Genomic DNA, 22,723 nt, shown 5'->3' on the forward strand with positions numbered 1-22,723 from the left:
CCCAGAGTGAATCTCGAACCACATCTCGATGCCGTTACCAAGCAAGTCTTATTTTCTTGAGTGGTTTTATAAGGAACGGGTGTTAAATTTTGATGAAAGTTTTGTCAGCATTTATGGAGATAATTCTATGATTATTGTTCCTGAGATCTAGTATATGTGGATTTCCTAATAATGAACCTACCTTGCATTCCTGGAGTTAATCCTATTTGATCATAATAATTACATTTTTAGTGTGGTTTTGAATTTTGTTCGCTAATAAAATATTTACTAGTGCTATATTAGTACTATATTTGTTGTACTTTTTCATGGGTATTCACAAGTAATATTAGTCTGTAGTTTTCTTTTTTGCACTACCATGTAGGTATATTCATAAAATGAAGCAGGAAGTATCTCCTTATTTTCAATCCTCTGACATCATCTGTAGAGCACTGGGACTGTCTGACGAGTGGAGGTTTGGTAGAATTCCCCTGTGAAATAATCTCTGCCTGGTACATTTTTTGAGGAATAGGAATAGTTCCTTATTAAGGTTCTCTATTTCATCTACAGAAATTGGTCTGTTTAAATATTCCATTTCTATCAATTTTAGTAATCAGAATTTCCCTCAGAAATTATCAATTTCACCAAAGTTTTAAAATTTATTTGTACAGACCTGCAAAGACTGTTACAGTTTTTTCTGTTTCAAGGATTACTTCTCCACTCTCATTTCTTATTTTGTATATTTGTGCTTTCTCCTTTTTTCTTCCTCATTATGTTTATTTTCATCATCTTATTTTGTCTATTTTTACAAATGGTTTCAAGAATTATTGCTATTCTGGACTAAATTCCTCTAAAACCATAATATCTAGAACCAAACCCAATACTCTGGCTATAAAATCAGACAAGATGTTTCACATTCTTTTCTCCTTCTCTTCCCCTTCTTCCTCCTCCTCTTCTTCTCCTTCTTTTTTTGTTACCACCTCACATAGTTGACTCAGTGCTATCAACGAAACCTCTAAAAATTTTTAACACATTCTGCTGTGAAGCCAGTCTCCTCTATTTCCATTCTTGTATAACTGGTCTTCTTGATGCATATTTATCTTTAACAAATTTCAACTGGTTAGATCCCATCTCACAAGATCCTTCCAGACCCTGTCATTTCATGTATTCATTTATTCAAATCAACCAACATTGCCAGGCATTGTGCCAGGCCCACTGATTACAGGCATATAAATAACTCTAATACAAAATGATTACTGCAACGATGGAGAAGTGTTAAAAAACGCTATCTATGCACAGAAGGAGCAACAGGATGGAAGGATGAGGCTATTAGGGAAAGATCAAGAGGAAAGAAGACATTTGTCTGGTTCTTTAAGGATATTTGCCAATTGGAGAAGAGTAGAAGGGTATCCTAGTGAGCAGTAATAAAAAAAAAAAAAAGAAAGAAAGAAAAGAAAAAGAAAGGAAGAGCCTGAAGGCATATGGTATCTTGGAGGAACAGCCAGTTAACAAATCAGTGTGTGGGCAGAGGTGTAAGTGGCAGGCAATGATTTTGGAGAAATAGGTCAGCACAATACCTACCAGAACTTAGACTTAAAGCCTAAAGAGCTTCAAAAGGAAAGCATGGAGTTTTGGAACAGGAGAGTGAAACGGTGAGACATGTATCTTAGAAAGGTCACTCTGGACACAGCAGAACATGGGACAGAAAGAGCAGCATCCAGGCAATAATTCAAGTGAGAGAAGCTGAAGGCCTAAACTGAAGCAGTACAGTCAGAAAAGGACAAATTACAGAATTAAGTCAGCGATGACTGACAGGAGGTAGGCAGTGACGAAAAGAGAGAGTCCAAAACGTCATACGTGTGTGTGTGTATATATGTGTGTGCATATAGATTTATACAGTTGACCCTTGAACAACATGGGTTTGAACAGTGTGCATCCAATTATAAACAGACTACTTTCTTTTTTTTAACCTTTTTATTAATTTATTTTTTTATTGCAGTATAATTGATTTACAATTTTTTTTTTTTTTTGGCTGTGCTGCGCAGCTTGTGGGATCCCAGTTCCCCAACCAGGGATCGAAGTTGGGTCCTCAGCAGCGAAAGCACAGAGTCTCAACCACTGGACTGCCAGGGAATTCCCTACACAGATTCTTTTCAAGAGTAAATACGACAGTACTATAATGTCTGTGGTTAGTTAATGCAGATGTGGAGGGACTGTGGGCCTCCAAAGGGCTACCTATAAGTTATATGCAGTTTTCCCACTATGCGGAGGGTTGGCACCCCTAACCCCCATGTTGTTCAAGAGTCAAATATGTAAATATTTATCCCCCCCTTCACGTTGATTAGAGATGTGGAACTACTATTACCATATTACAGGTGTGGAAACCACGGTTCAGAGCAACAAGCCCAGGGTCACAGGGCTGGTAAGCGGCAGAACAAGGATCTCAACCCAGTGCTGACTCCAAATCCTGGGATCTACAACACCCACAAAAGTAAGGTGAACCATAAGAAGTTATTTTGGCAGGAAAGGGAGTGGAGAGACAGGGCACTGAGGGAAAGAAGAGAATGAAAATGCACTGAGTGCCCATCCCTGTCAGCCACTGAATGAAGCTCTTTGTATGCATTATCTCCTTTAATCATCATATCCAGTCATTAAAATCGATATTATTAGTCCCATTTTTCATATGGAAAACATTGCTCAAGATCATAGTGCTGATAAGTGGTGAAAATGGAATTTGAACCCACCCCATCTTACTCTAAAGAATGTATTATCTCTACTACAGCAAAGAAAGCATACAATGAGAGAAAAGGAGGGAATGCTCAGGTCAGAGGCTGGGGTATATCAACATCAAAGGGACAAGTGAAGTGAGCAGCAAAAAAAATTCTTTTAGGGAGTCCCCTGGTGGCCTAGTGGTTATGATTCTGGGCTTTCACTGTAGGGGATCGGGTTCGATCCCTGGCTGGGGAACTGAGATCCTGCAAGCCTCGCAGCGTGGCCAAAAAAAAAAAAATTATTTTAGAACATGCAATCAGAGAGACAGGCGAAGAATCAAGAGAAAGTGTTATGTGGGAATCCAGGACCAGAGAATGTTAGGACGGGTGGTCAAGAAGGTCAAATGCTATAGAAAAGTCAGGCTGAGGACTGGAAAACCCATTTCATTTACATTTAAGAGGCTTTGGTGACCTTTTTGAGAACTGATAGCATGCACGGTGGGGTGAAAAGTCAGATGGCAGTGAACTGAGAAGACCTCAGGAAGGAGGAAAACAGAAATGGTGAGAGGAGGAGAGAGGGTATTTGCTGGAGAGGAAGGTGGGAAGGAATGAGGGTTTTTTAGGATGAGAGGACATTTGCAGGCTGAGATGAGGGGTTAGTGAAGCAGAAACAGATACAAGGGGAGGAGCATGAATGAGGAGGGAAGAGGGCCACTTCCTCTGATGATGATGAGAGGCAGGAATAGGTACCTCTGTGGGGAGACGGGGAGGTGGGGAAGACGGCAGCTGAAGGAGCTCAAATCCAATTGCCCCTCTATCCATTACAAAGTAGGCAGGTCTATCTGTTGAGAGTGAAAGGGACAGGGAGAGTGACGCAGGCTTCAGGAAAGGGACGCTGTGGGAAGCTGGAAAGAGCTAAAGATTTCCTGGCAGCACCAAGGACTCAGCTGGGGCTGGAAATCGTAATTTTGTAATTGAATCAACCCGCAAGGTTCTGTGTTTCCTCTAGAAGTGCTCAGCAGGCCTGGGCCCTGAGTGGAGGAAACCAGAAATAGGCTAATGTAGGACCAGAACTGGTCAGAGGAGAGGCAGAGATCGCTAAGGCAAAGGAAGTGAGGATGGTGATGAGAGTGTATTTGAAGGGATTGATCGTGGAATCTGCACCTGGGAGAAGAAACTAAATGAAAGCTGATAAACTGAGAAGATGGAGAAGAGTAAGGAGAAGAGAACTTGATGCGATTGAAAATAAGTTTCATGGGAATGGAGGAGTGTGGAAATTGGGGCTTTGAGCACCAAGTAGAGTTTCAGAGTTCAGATTTCAGGGGTAGGGCAATTCTGTGGAATAAGATGCAGGATGTGGCCTCAGTACGTGCCCTTAGTGAAGTGGCACAGAGGGGGACAATCATTGCAGTGGGGATGGTCAAGGAATTACAAGGCAGGACTGTCTTCATCATGGATCCTGAAGTCATTCCAGAAGAGTGGTAGATGGTTAAATCCTGAGGATATTTACTACTCTGCCCAGAGTCATGTGATTTTTAAAACTGATAAGCATGTCTTCAGTGCAATCATTGATAAAAAATTTTAGTTGGGGCTTCCCTGGTGGCGCAGTGGTTGGGAGTCCGCCTGCCAATGCAGGGGACACGGGTTCGTGTCCCAGTCCGGGAAGATCCCACATGCCGCAGAGCGGCTGGGCCCGTGAGCCATGGCCACTGAGCCTGCGCGTCCGGAGCCTGTGCTCCGCAACGGGAGAGGCCACAACAGTGAGAGGCCCGCATACCGCAAAAAAAAAAAAAAAAAAAAAAAAATTTTAGTTGAAGAAAGGCCTTTGTCATGTCACTACTATGTCTGCATGTTGATCTGTTAAGTGGCATCTAACAAAGAGATCAGAGATTCACGCGTGAGTGGGACTATTCTTGTCCACAGGTTAAGGGTCACATTGACTTCAGGTCTCGGCCTCTCGCTTTAAATCTAACTTGGGAGCCAACCACTAAACCAAGCCTCAGTTTGTCTCCTCTTTGACTTGAAGATTCCTGTACTTCTCACCTAGGGGGCAGGCAAGACCTAGTTCTTGCTATAAATGCCTGCTGCTGGCTCTGAAAAAAATTGATTTGAAGGACAAAGTAGACACTTATGAGGACCAACCACACCACCCACTTTCCTTCCCCACAAAGATGTTTATCTTAAAATAGGCCTGTGGTGCAAGCCCAGGCCCTGAGTAGCTCTGCTGCTAGGTTTTACAACTGACTACACCTGCTCCTGCAGCAGATGAAATAACATGTGCTTTTTGTAAGAGGCTGTTACCCTCTGGGGTGTTGGACTAGTAGTTTTATTCTTATTTTCCTCCTCCTCCTTTTCGCTTCATAATCTTTTTTCAAATTATAACTTCTATGAACTCCAGATATGTAGAATAGGGAAAAGCAGAGCTTCTCTGTTAGGGCTGGGGTGGGAATCCACAGGTCAGTTCACTTACTTTCTTTTTCTCTGACTCCACCCACCCCCCACCCAGACCCCCAGACATCTGAAATAACTCCTTAGGGCTTCTTTCAGCAGCCGGGGGAAAAAAGCACTGCATTTTGTTTCCTTCTAGCACTGTCATTTTGTAAGTCTATTATTCAGTGAAGACAAGATGCAACAGGTTCCAAAATATGAAAGTATCTTGGTTATTAAGAAATATATCTTGAAAATGCCCCCCAGTTCTTGATGTGTTTCCAACAGCAGCTGGAGAAGCACAGTAGGACCACAGTCAGGTTCAAATCAGGCCCCTGGGGGTGTTGTAGCTCACAGCTCTTGGGGTAGCTGCCCAGCTCACAATAATTCCCTTCTCTAGAAACACGCCCCCTCTGCAAAAACAGTGGTGGGCCCCAGGACCAGCTGGTATCATGTAACCCCATCTACTGGCCACAGGTGACTGGTCTAGCTGAGTTGATTGGTCAAATCCAGCCAATCCCTGGAATTTTTTGATCTGGCATTTAGGAATCGAATCAGTTTTCTCTCTCTGTCTCTGACAAAGTTGTAAGATATAAAAGTTGGATGTTGCCATAAGCCATGTTGCCCACCTGAGAGAAAAGTCATTTGTAGTGAGAAGGAAGCTACCCACAGAAAGAACCAGAGATAAGAGACAGAGAGCAGAGGGAGAGATCCTGCCAGTGTTTTGAGATCTTGATTTTCATTGTTTCTGGGACACAGCCCAATCCTTGCACTTTCCATGGTTTAGTTTTTCAGCCTTTTCCTTGGATTCCATGAGTCAGTAAATTCCACTTTCTATCTCTGCCATTTCAAGATGGGTTCTTGGCACTTTACAACCAAACTAATAAAGGAAACAAGACAATCCAACAGACGATGTCAGTGGCAGCACAGAAGTAATCTCAGTCCAGGATTAACATCTCTCATTTGTTCTGGGGAAGCTAGAAGGATGCCTGTGCAATCCAGAAGTTAAGAAAGACAGAGTTTTTATGACAATCTGAGTCAGGCCTCAGGGGGAGGAAAAGTAGACATAGCAATAGTCAAAACTGTGTGAGCAGGATTTTGCGTTGATGAGACTGGACCGCTAAAGCTGTGAGAGCCGTGGTAATACCAGGGAGCGGCTGGAGGTATCTCCATCAGCTTCCTCCAGGTCACTCCAAAACCGAACAAGAATATGAGATAAAACTCTTCCAGAACAGACAATTCTGTCCACATTCTTCCTTTGTGCAAGGAAGCTTTCTTGTCACCAAATGTAACTTTCTTTCTGTTTTTCTTTGGGACCTGAACTTCCTTCCAAACAAGTCTGTAAACCCAGCCTCTGCTCTCTATCTACTCTAAGCCTCTAGGTCAAAGAGAATTCCTGCAGGGGACTTATGCCATTAGAGTTGCAAAAGCACTGACTGGGCTTCACCAGGGAAGTCTGTGATACCTAGTGTTCCCAGTGGAGAAACATCCAAGGAGTTGGCTTTATGGCTCCCTGCTGGCCAGCAAGAAAGACAAACATGAAAATCAGGGCTGGAGAGAGAGCTCAGGAGGAGGCCTGAATGGCTCAGGAAGGAAATCAGTTCTACAGTGAAACCAGATACCTGTTTAGAACGCTGAGACCCTCCTCCAGCTGCAGAAGATGAGATGGGGGTGGAGACATTGCTGAGAAACTGAGAGGAAGGCAGGAGGTTTGGAAACCTGGAGTTATTACTGGCCTAAATTCTCCCAGTAAAAGAATGCAATATTGTATTTCTTTTCTATTAACTCTTTCAGGCCTTTACTGAACCAGGAAAAGCTATTCATTGAACCTGATGGGTAATCACTTAAAAATAAAGTTAGTAAGTAAAAATATCATTAAATGTCTTCTTCCCTGTATGGGCAGAGCTCTTTGTATTCCTGTTCAGCCCAGTGGTCAAAGAATAATGATATGATGAAATCTGAAAACATACCATCTCCTAACCTTATTTTAACATTTCCATTAACTGTGAGTTCAACAAACACTGTTTCTTCATGAGTACATGTTACAAGGTAAGTCCTCAAAAAATGCCTGTGAATGAATGAATGAGGTATCACTGTATGGTCTACGACTGTCCCTTATAGAAACAGAGCATGGAGCCCACCGTTAGGGCCTTTCGGATTGGTTCCCTACCCCCTTACCATACCTCACCACTGAAGGTTATGTCCATGACCACTCGAAGCGGGCCTGGTTTAGAGATAACAAATTAGGAAATACACTCAGGAAAACGTTAGTTGGAATCTTTGGTTCGCACAGCCTAGACAACAAGGCCAGTCAAGGCGGCTGAAGCACTTCCAATGCTCCCCAGCCTCTCTGAACTGCCTGGGGGAGTGGCACCTGGCAAACCGCACCCTATCACTGATCCACATGCCTGGCCAGACCATCACTCACCGCAAGGAACATAAAACTGCCTGACAGCTTGCTGCCAGGGAGCATCTGTTGAGCTGGCATTGACTTCTGTGGGAACAAAGCCAAGGAGCCTGGGTGAGGAGAGCAGAAATCAGCCAGGAGAGAAAAAAGAAGGCTAGGGGGTGTGGTGCTCTGCTACACTGAAGATTTAACAGGCCTTTACTTTCTATAGTAAATCACAGAGGAATGCATTGTGGAAATGACTGAGAGCCTCCGACTGGCCCATGCTGCAAATCCTCCTCCATGGAAGGCATGGGGCACTTAGGAGAGACGTGCCCTGCAGCTGCTCCACCTGCCAATCCCCTTCCTCACTCATTCTGTGTCCCCCTTATGGGCATGACACCACAGAAAGGCCCTTCCTGTATTTCTCAGGGCCTGCAGATGATGCTGAGGCAGATGACTCTCAATGTGGGATTTAAATTTCTATTTTTCTAGTTGGAGGGAAAATTGTAGGGAAAGTCTTCCAAGTCATCTGTTGGAATGGTTAAGGCTCAGAGAACTGATTTCCTGTCAACCAACATTTTAATAAACCATTCCCACAACTTCCAGTCCCTCAGGCCATTACACTGCAGCCGGGCACAAGCTGGCTCTGCCTGACAAGCAAGATTTCTGTATAGTCAGAATTTTCCCAAGTTTCCACTCTGAACACTTGCTCTATTTTCACTGGCCTGTGAGCGCCACTTGGGCACAGATTCTATGTTATTTGCCTTCTATTTCCAGAGCTTGGCACAGTGCCTGGTAAGCACAGTAATTCAGTGACTGTCTATCGATTGAGTGTTTGCATGCATGTTTACCAAATGAGCAGGAAAAAAAAGTCTGGCTTCAGTGATCAGGTAGGTTGGTAAATATTTGGTGCTTTTCATGATATAAATAGCTGGAAGATCTCTCTTTCATCTCCCAAAAACACTATCTCTTTTATGACACTTAGCACATTAAGCACCCTTTATGGTTTTTTTCAGTACAACTATAAATCTCTCTCCCTATAAATTCATTGGCAGCAGGGACCAGGTGTTTTTCAATTATTTTATCTATCCCCTCACTCAGTAATGAACTAAATAACTAAGTGAATGAATGCTTACTGGCCAAACCATATTGTAGTCTCAGGTTTGTCAAAACCTTTCAACACAAGCACCAAAGTCTTTTTTAAAAGAAAGTTCAGCCCCCAGAAAAAACACTGGCACGTGAATCAAAGACAACATTCATATAACATCACTACCAAGAGGCAGAGAAAACAAATAAATAGCTTTGAGGCAGAGGCAGAATGGGGAAATTCTGACCGATAGAAAGCCTGGCCAGGCCCAGAACATAGGAGACAGGGGACGACAGCCAGGGTGAGCTACAGCATGAGGCAGTAGCCAAAACTTGTGGAGAATTCACAGTGCAGATCTGCTGTATCAATAAAAGCAACTGCACTGACAGCACTGACATGGATCAATCCTGTGAGTAATTTGTTAGGTGTGTGGAGGCCAGGAAGGTGGAAGAAGACAGGTGGTAGAAGAAAGAAAGGAAGGTGGTAGAAGAAAATTCTGATGTGCATAGTCATCCATGAGTGGCAAGTGGACTGAGAACAGAGGCCAACAGTGGGTAGAGGGAAGCCTTGATCCAGAGGGCAGAGTTTCACTGCTGCAGGGTTCGCCTATAATTAACCAATTAGGGCCATAGCTTCATTTCCTGTGGCAGTTTTCTCTGCCATAGAGAATGAGGTCACAGCCCTAACCACATAGACCTATAAAGCATCTGGGTGATAAAGAACAGCTTCAGATATGCCTGGCTCATTCCCAGGGGATGACTGGGTACGTAAGTGGTATTCTTTGCCCCAGTAGGAAGAGTTTCTCAGAGAAATTGAAGTGTATTCTGACATTAGCTTTTAAGTGCCTCTTTACACCCTTATCACATGACTCTAACAGAAGAGACTGAACATTACTGGATCTATTAAGCAACCCTAGAGGCTGGAATAGGTCAAACAGGGCCCCACTGACTCTGAAATGACCAACTGTACCATTATTCAGTAGCACTATGTGTGATCCCATATGAGAAAAGCATTATTTAATATAATTTATTATGTATATGAAAGAATTATTTAAACTGTAAGGAATCATTGAGATTAAACATATTACTATTATTTAGACAGTGTCAATTTCTCAGAGAAAGCAAAAGTACCTATTGGCTATCAGAGTTCAAATCTACTAAGAAAAGGGAGTGGACTGTACATTAGCCTGTGGAGGGCATGGAGGGAAGTTTACAAGATGGGTAGAAAAATCCAATGTCAGAGAGGGAAGAGAGGCATTACTGCATTATTCTAAAGATGAATTAATTATAAAGTTGTCTGTTGTTTTTATGAAGACTCTATTACCACCACAAAAAGAAAACTCTCCCACTCTCCTTTTCCCTTATATTTTATAAGAATTGGGTGTCAGGAGACATTTATGGAAGCACCAAAGCGTGAGAAAGAAAAAGACAGTCTAGCCTCTTGTTTACCTGGCTCTTCAGCTGAAAGGTTTGGAGGTGAAATGAGCAGAAGGCAAAGACTAGGACTCACTCTGTGCGGGTTTCCTCTTCCTAATAAGATAGTGGAACCTGGTCCCTGGGGACTGACTGACAAAAATGGGAGACTATAAGATGGCCTAAGGAGCTTCTATGAGGCTCAAGACCAGGGGAGGCCCAAAGGCAGAGAGTGAAAAAAGAATACTGGAAGCACTCAAAAAGGTGGCTTCCTGGCTCGTCTGTGTTTCAACTCTCAGACTGTAGCTCTTTGTTAACAATCCCCTTCCACGTGTTCAAAGGGGAATGACGCAAAGATGAGGACCCGCGCAGTGCAGATGGGACACAAGCTCTACCCTTCAGCGAAGGCTGTGACACCCCTCAGCCAAAGGAAAATTCTGTCTCAGTTGGTTAGGTTGGGACAGCATGTGTGCAGTTTTCCTCTCTGTGTCAGGAAAAAGGCTGGGGCACAGGGGCCAGGAATGGGGAAGGATCTGAGGCAGGTCAGGCTGCAGAGCTTCTTAACTAAAAACAGGAATTAAGGAAAGAGTCTGTAGTGCAGATGTAGAAAGAAAATCTTATACACAAATTCATGAGAATGGTTACCTCCAGGGAAAAGGCCAGGATGGCAGGGTGGCCAAGGCACTCGGTCTTGCCTGCAATGTTCATATTTAAGAAGAGAATGTATTCATATGTTAACTGCTTAACAAAAAAACACACTTTAAAAAAACTTAAACTTAAGAAAGAGCGACATAAAGGGAAGAGAGGGAGAGGGAGAAAGGAAGAAAGACACAACTAACAGTCCAGCTCTCCTCGTAGGGGTCTCCCTGGATGCTGGGATAAGGCAACCCAAGGGGTGGGGTGCAGAAGCAGTGGAAGACATACGGAGCAAATTGCAAGGGGCAAAGGTCCTAAACCAGAATGTCCGGAGTCACAAGAGAAGAAAATGGAATAAATAACAAAATTCTGAGAGAAAACATTGAAGAGAAAAAGACTCCCCGCCAGCCCTAGCCCATACTGCCTGTCAGATTGAGGCCCCAGTTTCCCACTCTCACACAGAAAGGAACAAACACTGCTCCCCTGAATTGGGCCCAGAAGCCTCTCTCTCCTCCTAGGTCCTGTCTGCCAATCACATCCGGGGTTGTTGGAGAAATGTACTGCCCTAGATTTAGAAAGAGATGTGAACATGAAGCAGGCACTTCCTGTGGACCACCTACTCACCCTGCCCCCTCTCAAACTTTCTACCAATGCAATGACACCCCACCCTCCCTTGGCTCACCCACTTAGCTCCTGAAACAGAATGAGCACCTCTGCCATATATTCACAGGCTTCCTGGGGATTTCCTTAAGGCAAAGCCTGGGGAGACAGGAGACCACTTCCTTTGGAAGGAGATGACCTCTGAATTTGTGGTCCTGTCTTCTGGGCTCAGGCAAGCTACCAGGGAAGGTCATCGCCCAGCTCAGCTGGAAGTCGGCCCTTTTGATTTCACCAGGCTCGTCTGTACCGTACCCACCACCTTAGCTTCCTTAGGGCTCTGTGGGGGGTTTGTTCTGGGGTCCCGGTGAGGATGGGGGCAGAAGAGGACCCCTCCCAGAGACTAGGCGGGAGGCGCTAGGGCAGGGGAGCTGGGGTGCGGGAGGAGCGGACAGTTACCTCATTGAAGCCCTCCTGCAGGACGTCCAGTAAGTTCCCCCGGGTTAGGCAGGCTAGCATTGTTCCTGCCGGGCCCCCGGGGCGGGGTCTCCGGGCCCGGCGGCCACCGCCTCCTTCTCCCTGTGCACACAAAGACTCTCGGCTCAGCTCATTGGGATGTCTCCGGAGTCCCGCATGCCACTTACTGGAAACCTAGACCCGGGCCAAACTAGCGGCTTCCACTGGGCATGCTCGCACCCTGGCTCCGCAGGAGGGGCCCGGGCGCTGTCGCGGTTCCTATAGAAACTGCTGGGCGCGCACCCAGCGGAGGGGCGCTGGCTGGGGGCCCCCTGCCCGGCGTGCGTCAAGGAGAGCCCCGCGGCGCGCACACACACGCACACTCTCACACACCGGGCCGGGGGATGGGCGTGTGTGCGTACGCTGCACGCGCACACACACACACACACACACACACAACCAGGCTGGCCTGCCGGCGTGTGTATGTGCATGTCCTGTGCGCGCGCGCGCGCGCGCACACACACACACACACACACATACACGCACACATACAGACACACACAAGTTCTGATGACTTAAGGCCTCAAGTGCCCCACCACAAGGTGGGTAGGAAGGGGAGTGAATCATAAGATTATTTTTTCCCCCAGACTAGCTGAAAATAGCAACCTTTTTCCACATGGGGCCTGGACAGTGAAGTTAGGCTAAAGAAGGGGAAACAGAAAGGAAAGACACAAAAAGAGGATAGAGAGAGCTTTAGTTATTGATGGTATTAGGGTACATTTAATAAAGTAGTACTAAACCAATCACAGGATCACAACAGAAACATCAAGGGTGAACGAAGGATGAACAAGGTTTTACCAAAAAACCTGTCTTTCTTTTTCAAATGACTGCTAAAATGTAAAACCCATATTTTAAATGAGTTTTAAATTAATTAAATGGGTTTTAATGAAAATGGGTTTAACTGCAAAATGTCCTGGTACTTTTGAAAGGGTTAGGTAAAAGCTTCCTCAAGTGACACAGAGAGCTATTCCCCTGTTTTTAGTTATTCCAGTCACAGTCATATTTATTTTTAAAAATACTAATCATCTTTTCTCTCAGTGCACACCCTTGTCTCTATAGGAAAACTGGAAGCTGAAAGAACACCCGTATTATGTTACACCTCGTGATCCCAGATGGGCAGAAGGGTTTACACAGTGTTAAGGCGTGCAGAAGGTCAGGCCTCGCCCAAGGACACAGCTGGACAGTGACAGAGGCTATTTGAGGAGCTAGGACTCTACACTGGTGATTTTGCAAAAGGCCCAGATTCCCTCCCCAAATCCCATTAGTACCTTAGGACGAAAAGTCAGTCATGGCTCTTGTTCAACCTAACTGACCTCCTCCTCAGGTCACTAGAAAAGAAGAAAATCCTTATCCAAAGCAGCTGGAACTAACCACATCTGCCTGAATGTCTAAAGCTGCTAAGCACAAAGAGAAAAGACACCCCTCCCTCTGACCACTGCAAAGAGGAAGCAGAAGTCAGCCGAGGTGTTAAGTGGCTGCTGCTGGTTGAATGCTGTGGGTTCAATTCTGGCTAAGGCTGGGGAAAAGCCATGACACCTACTCAGACTGAACCCGAACAGCCCACAAGTCAGAAGACCACTGTCCTTCATCCTCTAGATGGGGAATTTGGTTGCCAAGAACTCCCCTCGCGGCCACCACAGTTCATGGTGTAACACCCTCAGTTGAGTCACTAACCCATGTTAATGCAACAAGGCCCCTTTTAAAGAGAATTGTGAAACTCCCAAGAGTATAAAGTTGTATGCAACACATCTACATACTTAGTGATGCAAGTCCAGAACACCCAGTTGGTGGATCCCCGGATAAAGGATTCTGATTGGTTGACAGCCCATCATGCTTTGGATACAGCATAAAATATTGAGACATCAGAGGGAGGTTCTGCTGACAGTTATCTATGCCAAGAGGTCACTGTTTCTCAAACAACAAGCTATTTATCAAAGTAGGACCTGTGAACTCAATATTCCTGGGGCAAGACATTAAATCACTGAATTTTAAAGCTCCAAAAAAAGATCTCATCTGGCCCAACTCTCTCATCTCACAGATGAAGGAACCAAGGCTAGCAGAGGGGCTCACAATCACTTAGCAAGTCAGTACAGGAGCTAAGATCTGAACCAAAGGCCTCTGAGGCCCAGTACTATGCTGTTTGCCCTATGCTGGAGGAATTAGAGAGAATTGTGGTAAATAGATACAAGATCTATTATAGGGCATATGATCTAAGACTACTATTCCTTGGAAGTCTATAATAATACCAACCACATATTCTACAGCAAGAGTATCCAATAGAACTTTGTGTGATGGTGGAAATGTTCCATATCTGTGCTGTCCAATCCAGTGGCCACGAACCACAGGTGGCTAATGAAAACTTGAAATGTGGCAAATGCAAGGTTGGAACTAAAATTGACATGGCATTTAATATTAATTCATTTAAATTTAGGTAGTACAATTCCAAAATATTCTGTTCCATTGTCCCCACACAACTACTGGAATGTTCCAAAAATTATAATATGTTCACATAGAGTCTGCCGCTCAGACTTGGAAAAAGCAAAAAATTCTTGTTGGACCAGATAATCCCAATTATTTTTTTTCCTCAAAACATATGTTCACCATACTTATCATGGTCTGACTTAGAAAGTGACCCAGGTAAAGAATTAAGCTTTAGCTCTAAGCAGAACTAACATTTACTATTCCTTCTATCCTCTCCATCTCACCCTATTGTGATATCAACACAAGAGCTGGGAGAATCAGTGGGTTAGCTAAATTACCTAGGAATAACTAGGACAATGATCTGCATCCTGTAGTGCCCCAGCCAGGGAAAACTGCAAGCCAGTCCAGTAGCTGGAACCACTCCCGCCGCTACAGGCCTCTTGTTCACTCTGCCTGGAGCAGAGGCAAAGAGTCCAAGCAAGCTGCTTTCTGCATATCTCTGTCATACTGCCTGGTTTCTGAAATTATACCAAGCTTCCTCAGTCCTGCATTACTTTAACAATAAAGGCAATGGATAAACAAGATCCTACTGTATGGCACAGGGAACTATATTCAATATCCTGTGATAAACCATAACAGAAAAGAATATGAAAAAGAATGTGTAAATATACGTATAACTGAATCACTGCTGTACAGCAGAAATTAGCACAACATTGTAAATCAACTATACTTCAATAAAATAAAATTAAAAAAAAACAGTAAAGGCAGATACTTTCCTCACCAACTAAAAGCTACCCAAATATCTATCTACAAAAGTAATAATAGCAAAATTGAGCTCTTACTATGTGCCAAGCCCTGTACTCAGCACTTACATACATTAGCTCATGTGATGGTCACAGTTACCACAATCAGTAAGTTATTTTTATTGTCCCCACTTTACATACGCAGAAAGGGAGATCTGGAGGGTAATTTGCCCCAACCCCATAGCTACTAAGCAGTGAAGCCAAAGTCCAGGTTCTTAATCATTATGCAATATTTTTATATGATGTTACAGAATAGAAGAAACTCAGCATATGTTTTTAGTTGAATGAAAGAATGAGCCAATGGAGGAAACACTGGCAAACTGATTCGTCACTTCTATTAATACAGATAATAACATGTTAGCCTAAGTAAGACTTTGAACCTCAAACAAAACTGTCATTTGGTGAAAATATTGACTGACTTCTCCCTGCAGAGAACTAAGAAGTGTGAAATTCACACCTATGTAAAATTTAACACATCTATTATGGGCAATCATTAATAACTATCAGGAAGCAGAAAGGCAGTTTGAATAAACAAATAATTAAAATTGTCAATGGAAATATTTTAAATGACTCTCTGAAATAATTTCTCAGTCTTTTTCTGTTTTCTCACATTAGCAAGTTCCTTGGCAGTAACATATGTTTACAATTTCTATTGCATTTATCTTCAGAGACATCACCATAAATACATATACACAAAAGGGTTCACGTCCACCGGCAAAGGTCCCAAACGTGTCCTGGCTCCTAAACTGCTCTCTTTTGTCTCCAGGCTTTTCTGCCAGTCTGCATCCCTTAATCTTCCTTAGGCAACACATTCATCTTGCTGTTCAATTGCTCAAATGTCTTCAAACACTCCCTTTTCCTAGCATGTCAGATATAAATTCCTCATGCCCAGCTCTTAAGGCCTCCCCCCTCACTGCCTATGCTCAGTTCACAGGCTCTTCACCATTTCACAGATGCACAGGGCTCATTTTCACCTCTATACCTTCATGACTATCCCTCTGCCTAGAATGTCCCACACTTCTGCTTCAAATCTATTTACTCAAATCTTCACTATGCCTAGTTTAAGTTCCACTTCCTCATGGAACGCCTCTGACCACTCCTGAGTTTGTTAAAATCAAGACAGATCTGATCGTAATCTGTCTGGAACACCCACCTCTCAGATAACCGATGGTGCATCCCTGCTCTTCTTTCAGGTCTCCGCCCAAATGTGTTTATTCTGTTTGGCCTTCTCTGACCACTCTACTTAAAATGATACCACCTCCTCACCTCAGCACTCCCAAACTTCTTTGCCTGGTTTATTTTTATTTTCCTTCCTAACATTCATCACCATCTTGTGTACTCTAATATTTACTTGTTTATTGTCAGCCTCCCTTCTGCCCAGAATGTAAGCTGCATTAAGGGCAGGGAGTTTTGTATGTTTTGTTACTGATCTATCTCTAGAACCAAGAATATTTCATGGCATATAGTAGATGCTCAATAAATATTGGCTTCTTCTCCTTAAAAGTGATAGCATGCTATATACTGTATCATTTAGCACTTTATAGTTAATTTAGGAATGTGATTTTTTTTATCTCTTTTACTGCATTTCCAAGACAAATATAAACAATTTCTGGTATTCTTCTATACTTTCCTCTCCTTCACCAATGCAGTCTTTGATTAAACATATATTAAATGTATACTGAGCACCTATTATATACAGCAGGTCCTATTCTTTTAGCAAAAACTTCAAGAAGTCACAGTTACACATAAATACACACACATACAAACACACAGAAGGGCAAGAAGACTAAAAGAAAGAATAGTAACAGGAAGACTAGTAAAACAGAGAATCCAATATTAGTATGTAGGAACAGAGTGTACAGGGTGATTGTGACAGACTGAGTGGGGAGAAAAAGGAAAAAAGAGACAGAATGGTGTGAGACTAGAGTAGGATGCTGCCAAAGTAGTCACCAGATGCTAGTGCTTAATATAAACTGTACCAAAGCAGATATGCAAATATATTCTACATGATTTTTTAAAATTCACATTTCAAACGTTATCTGTCAACTATCCCGTGGGTAAAAATTAGATTAGGACTAGCACCATCTGGTGGATATTTTGGAAGTGACTCTGAGTTTCTCTAAATAAAAACACCTGTAAATGCCCCCATGTCTCTGGACTGCCATTTATAATGTGTTAAGGTTCCACATGACTAATTATACTACCGTGAAATAATCTTTCTGCAGGACCCTGGGTCTCGTTGCAAGATGTAGCCAGATTTCCACCAAGGACCTTCCTATCTCCCAACTGACGTCGCTCTGCCTTCGGAAGGATGTATACAAAATCTGACACTGCAATTCTTCTTTTAAAAAGTAACATTACTTAAAATGTTCACAGCCTTTGACCTAGCATTCTACTTCTGGAACTGTATCCTGAGGGGAAAAAAGTCTTAAATGAGAAAATCAATTAGTTATTCACAAGGCAGGGAGGGGAATCTAAAAGTCCAACAACAAAGGAATGGTCAAGAAATTAACAGCCATAACAAAAAGAATAAAATACCTAGGAATAAATCTACCTAGGGAGACAAAAGACCTGTATGCAGAAAACTATAAGCCACCGTTGAAAGAAATTAAAGATGATACCAACAGATGGAGAGATATACCATGTTCTTGGATTGGAAGAATCAATATTGTGAAAATGACTATACTACCCAAAGCAATCTACAGATTCAATGCAATCCCTATCAAATTACCAATGGCATTTTTACAGAACTAGAACAAAAAATATTAAAATTTGTATGGAGACACAAAAGACCGCAAATAGCCAAAGCAGTCTTGAGGGAAAAAAACGGAGCTGGAGGAATCAGACTCCCTGACTTCAGACTATACTACAAAGCTACAGTAATAAAGACAATATGGTACTGGCACAAAAACAGACAAATAGATCAATGGAACAGGATAGAAAGTCCAGAGATAAACCCACACACCTATGGTCAACTAATCTATGACAAAGGAGGCAAGGATATACAATGGAGAAAAGACAGTCTCTTCAATAAGTGGTGCTGGGAAAACTGGACAGCTACATGTAAAAGAATGAAATTAGAACACTCCCTAACACCATACACAAAAATAAACTCAAAATGGATTACAGACCTAAATGTAAGACCAGACACCATAAAACTCTTAGAGGAAATAGGAAGAACATTCTTTGACATAAATCACAGCAAGATCTTTTTTGATCCACCTCCTAGAGTAATGGAAATAAAAACAAAAATAAACAAATGGGACCTAATGAAACTTAAAAGCTTTTGCAAAGCAAAGGAAACTATAAACAAGATGAAAAGACAACCCTCAGAATGGGAGAAAATATTTGCAAACAAATCAATGGACAAAGGATTAATCTCCAAAATATATAAACAGCTCATGCAGCTTGATATTTAAAAAAAAACAACCCAATCAAAAAATGGGCAGAAGACCTATATAGACATTTCTCCAAAGAGGACATACAGATGGCCAAGAAGCACATGAAAAGCTGCTCAACATCACTAATTATTAGAGAAATGCAAATCAAAACTACAATGAGGTATCACCTCACACCAGTTAGAATGGGTATCATCAGAAAATCTACAAACAACAAATGCTGGAGAGGGTGTGGAGGAAAGGGAATGCTCTTGCACTGTTGGTGGGAATGTAAATTGATAGAGCCACTATGGAGAACAGTATGGAGGTTCCTTAAAAAACAAAAAATAGAATTACCATATGACCCAGCAAACCCACTACTGGGTATATACCCAGAGAAAACCACAATTCAAAAAGACACATGCACCCCAACGTTCATTGCAGCACTATTTACAATAGCCAGGTCATGGAAGCAACCTAAATGCCCATCAACAGATGAATGGATAAAGAAGTGTGGTACATATATACAATGGAATATTGCTCAGCCATGAAAAGGAAAGAAATTGGGTCATTTGTAGAGATGTGGATGAATCTAGAGACTGTCATACAGAGTGAAGTAAGTCAGAAAGAGAAAAACAAATATCGCATATTAATGCATATATGTGGAACTTAGAAAAATGGTACAGATGAACCAGTTTGCAGGGCAGAAATTGAGACACAGATGTAGAGAACAAATGTATGAACACCAAGGGGGGAAAGCAGTAGTGGGTGGGGTTGGTGGTGTGATTAATGGGGAGATTGGGATTGACATGTATACACTGATGTGTATAAAATGGATGACTAATAAGAGCCTGCTGTATAAAAAAATAAATAAAATAAAATTCAAAAGAAAAAATAAAACAACAAAAAAAGAAAATTACAGCCATTATAATGTCTACCAAACATTTGTATTCATATGAAAACAAATATTTTAACAATTTCATATTAACAAATATTAAGCCAGAAAAAGCAAAAGGCAAAAGTATGTGCATAATATGATCTCAAATATGTAAATAATATACATAGAAAAAAGACTAGAAGAAAATATTCTAAATATTAACAGGATTGCTTGTAGTTGGGAAGATTATGTTTTTTAAAAAATCATGGTTTGCACTCTTTCCCAAATGCTCTATAATTCACATACATTATTTCCTTTTTTTTTTTGGCTGCACCATGCAGCACACAGCATCTCAGTTCCCCAACCAGGGATCAAACCCATGCCTCCTGCAGTGGAAGCATGCAGTCCTAACCCCTGGACCACCAGGGAATTCCCATGTACATTATTTCTATAACACATGTTATTGAAATCTTTTAAACAATCCATATGTTCTGATTAATTGCTAGAAATTTTCAACCTCTGCCTGATTTTATTAATTCCAGAAAAAGATAATAAATCAAGTGAGCCAGAATTTCCACAAGAAGGGGAAGCTAGAAAAGAAAGCAAATATATTATAATTTTGTTCCAGGATCTGAGTACTGATGGAGAAATCCCCCAGTTGTCGAGCTGTACTGAAATTCCATTAATGTCATCACACTCCTCTCAATGGTACCAGAACTTACAGAGGGCTCTGCTGGTAGCAGGGGGTTACAGAGTCTCTTAACCACTTGGGTACCCATCTTCAGAGTCCCTAGAAGAGCTGGATCAGGGTCACCTTAAAATAGGAAGAGAAAGATCCATGCCAAAATACAGGTCAGGAAAAAAATTCCAAAAGTTAAACCAATTTAGAGGGGTCAGGTTCCTGCCCCAAGTCTACCCATTTAAGTCATCTGGAAGTATGAAAAAATAGGACCCCAGTGAGCAGGAAATCCAGCCCAAGGTAGTATAATTACAACAGGGCTATCACAGTGGCATTTTTAATACTAGTGACTTAGGTTTTAATAGTAATAAGTAAAGGCAAGTGCTTCCCTATCAGTCAAGCAAGAATGCATTTTCCTTCCTCCCTAAATGTATCAGTCTGTTGACAGAAATAATCAATAAACAATCTATAATAGAAATAGAAAAGAGTTTTATTTGAACCAACCTGAGGACTATAGTCCAAAGATAGCTTCTCAAATAACTCTAAGGAACTGCTCTGGAGAAGCATGGTTTTCAGCACAGTTTTAAATCTTGTCAGAACAAAGAACATCAAACAAATCAGAGATTCGTTCCTTCAATCTTTCAAACAAACAGATCAGCATGTACACAGCAAGTCAGTATGGCCTTGGCCCCTGGGAAGGGAGTCTTATCATCGAAGGAGTAGCAGCATTGGTGTCCCAGGAAGGGAGGCATTTAATCTTTACTTTTAACATGGCTATTCTTTACTTCTAGTCAATGCACCCTTTTCTATAATGATTAAAGCAGATGTACAATGTATGTTTGATAAGCCACAAACAGGCTGTTATAGTTAGCACAAAATTCAAGTTAAACTATGTATAAGCCATAATGACTTTCCCATACCTCAATATGTGAAAATTTCTTCCGTTAAGTCACAGATCATAGGAAGGATTCTGAAGACGATGAGGAGAAATAACCGGGAGCTCTGCTTCTGGCTCACTCTTCCCTTCATCCTCAGGAATTCAGTTTTAACCTAGAAAGGCAGCACTTACATTCCAAGGCAGAAATTTTTATAAAGCACTTGAAGTTTATAAAGTGCTATCACCTATATCAACTTATTTGACCAGCATAGTAAACAACCCTTGGAAAGCGAGTTCATTTTATTACCCGCAGCTGACAGGAAACAGGCTAGTGTGTTGTTCTGCCAATTAGTAGTGCAGGCAGTGTTCTAGCCACCTCTCCTGAATCCACTTGCACTAAATCTGTGCCAGAGAACAGGCCTAGAATGGTGCCTAGCGGTGGTGGTGATGATCATGGTGACAGGCATCATTTGCGCACATACTATGAACTCTTCCAAGTGCTTTAAATTCTCACAAATACTCTAAGTACTTGATACTATTATTTCCAACTATTTTTTGTGCTGTGATTCCATTTTTCAGTACTCTATCCATCTTAAGGAATCTTCCCTCTCAGGAGCAAACCCAGGGGCCACCGTATTTGGAGAGGATGGTGTGCAGCTTGAGAACGGGAAGTCTTCAAGCTCCGAAAGTCTGAATCAAGAACTGCACACTAAGAACCTACAAAGCTTGGAGAGGGTTCGGAACCTGAAACTTCCACCTCCTTCTTCCCACCACACTCTCGCCCCTCCGTTTGTCCCCAGTTCTGGTCTGGAAGCTCAACCGGTGGTAATAATACTTTCCTGGTAGGTACCCGCCACCTTTCAGCACCTACCTCTTAAATCGTCGATGTGTGGTTCCGCCTTTCTGTCCCCAGCCCTTCTGAGCACGGCCTCCTCCTGCTATAGCGTCGCCTCTGCGTGCCCGCTGCCATGGTGACGGCGGAGGCCTGCCCGGACCGGTCCCGCCTCCAGCCATCCGGAGCCAGCCCTGGTCCACCCGGGCTCCGCCCCATGCCTGCTCAGACCCCGCCCCCTGCGTGTCCAGCCTCGCCTCCTAATGGCACAGAGCACAACCTCTGCGGGCCTTCACCCCGTCTCTTGCCGGCCCGGACCCCGCCTCCCGACTGCCAGAACCGCGCCCCCTGCCCGTCTAGATCTGCCTCTCGCTGGCTCGGACTCCGCCTCTGATAGCCAGAACCTTGTCCCTCTGCCCGGACCCCGCCTCCTGCCGGCCCCGACCCCGCCCTGGGAGCTCTGCCTTTTGTAGATGGGAACCTGCCGCCAGTCCGTGCAAACTACTGCCTCCGGCGCTCTACTCCGGCCGCAGCCGGTAGTGCGGCAGAAAGTGGCTGGCCTTCCCTACTACCCTGAGGCTGAGTGAGACCCGCTGTGCTTCGAAGAGCCCGCAGACCTCCACCCAAGAAAACACACCAGGCATGTTCCTTATGCGATTTATTGATCCTAACGGCTCTGCACCCGCGAGAGAAAACAGTCCAGCTAAAGGGAGTTTCTGGGCCTCGCAGTGCTGTCAGCATCTGTGACTTGACGTCCTTGTAATCGATGGTCAGAAGACGCTTGCTCCATGCCTCAGCCCCTGTCCTCATTTGTTTGTATAGGTCTCGGACCCTTGACCCAGCCACTGAGGAAATTGCCCAAGACAGCCGTAGAAGCTGTGTACGAGAGCTCTGAATGCTTTCCAGAGCACCTCTTCTTCTTCAGCTTTGGCGTTTAAGGTGTGTAGAAGGGATACCATCAAATTAACTCCAACAAAATCAGCTCAAGTGCAGATGCTTCAAGGGTAACCTGTTCTCTCTGCACTTTTCTAGAGAGCAGGAGCAAAGGAGGGGGCAAAACCCTACCTTCCCGCACACTCAGCCTAGCCCCCTCATTTTGTAGAACT

At 43.2% G+C, this 22,723-nt stretch overlaps 1 protein-coding gene across 3 annotated transcripts in view; it reads right to left on the minus strand.

Moving 5' to 3' along the window:
* The window catches only part of DIXDC1 (DIX domain containing 1), a 65,398-nt gene extending 52,277 nt beyond the window's left edge, over window positions 1–13,121 (minus strand). The window contains exons 1-2 of one of the 3 annotated variants that reach the window (XM_060017965.1): window positions 13,020–13,121; window positions 11,695–11,814 (exon numbers count right to left, since the gene is read on the minus strand). In XM_060017965.1, coding sequence (XP_059873948.1) covers window positions 11,695–11,754 — 60 coding nt within the window. In that variant the 5' untranslated portion in view covers window positions 11,755–11,814; window positions 13,020–13,121. Of the gene's footprint in view, window positions 1–11,349; window positions 11,544–11,694; window positions 11,979–13,019 lie in introns of those variants that run through there. The other 2 variants (XM_060017966.1, XM_060017967.1) reach the window with 2 other exon arrangements.
* Window positions 13,122–22,723: the final 9,602 nt, after the last annotated feature.

The sequence above is a fragment of the Delphinus delphis genome, chromosome 8 (assembly GCF_949987515.2).
Source record: "Delphinus delphis chromosome 8, mDelDel1.2, whole genome shotgun sequence".
NCBI lineage: Eukaryota > Metazoa > Chordata > Mammalia > Artiodactyla > Delphinidae > Delphinus > Delphinus delphis.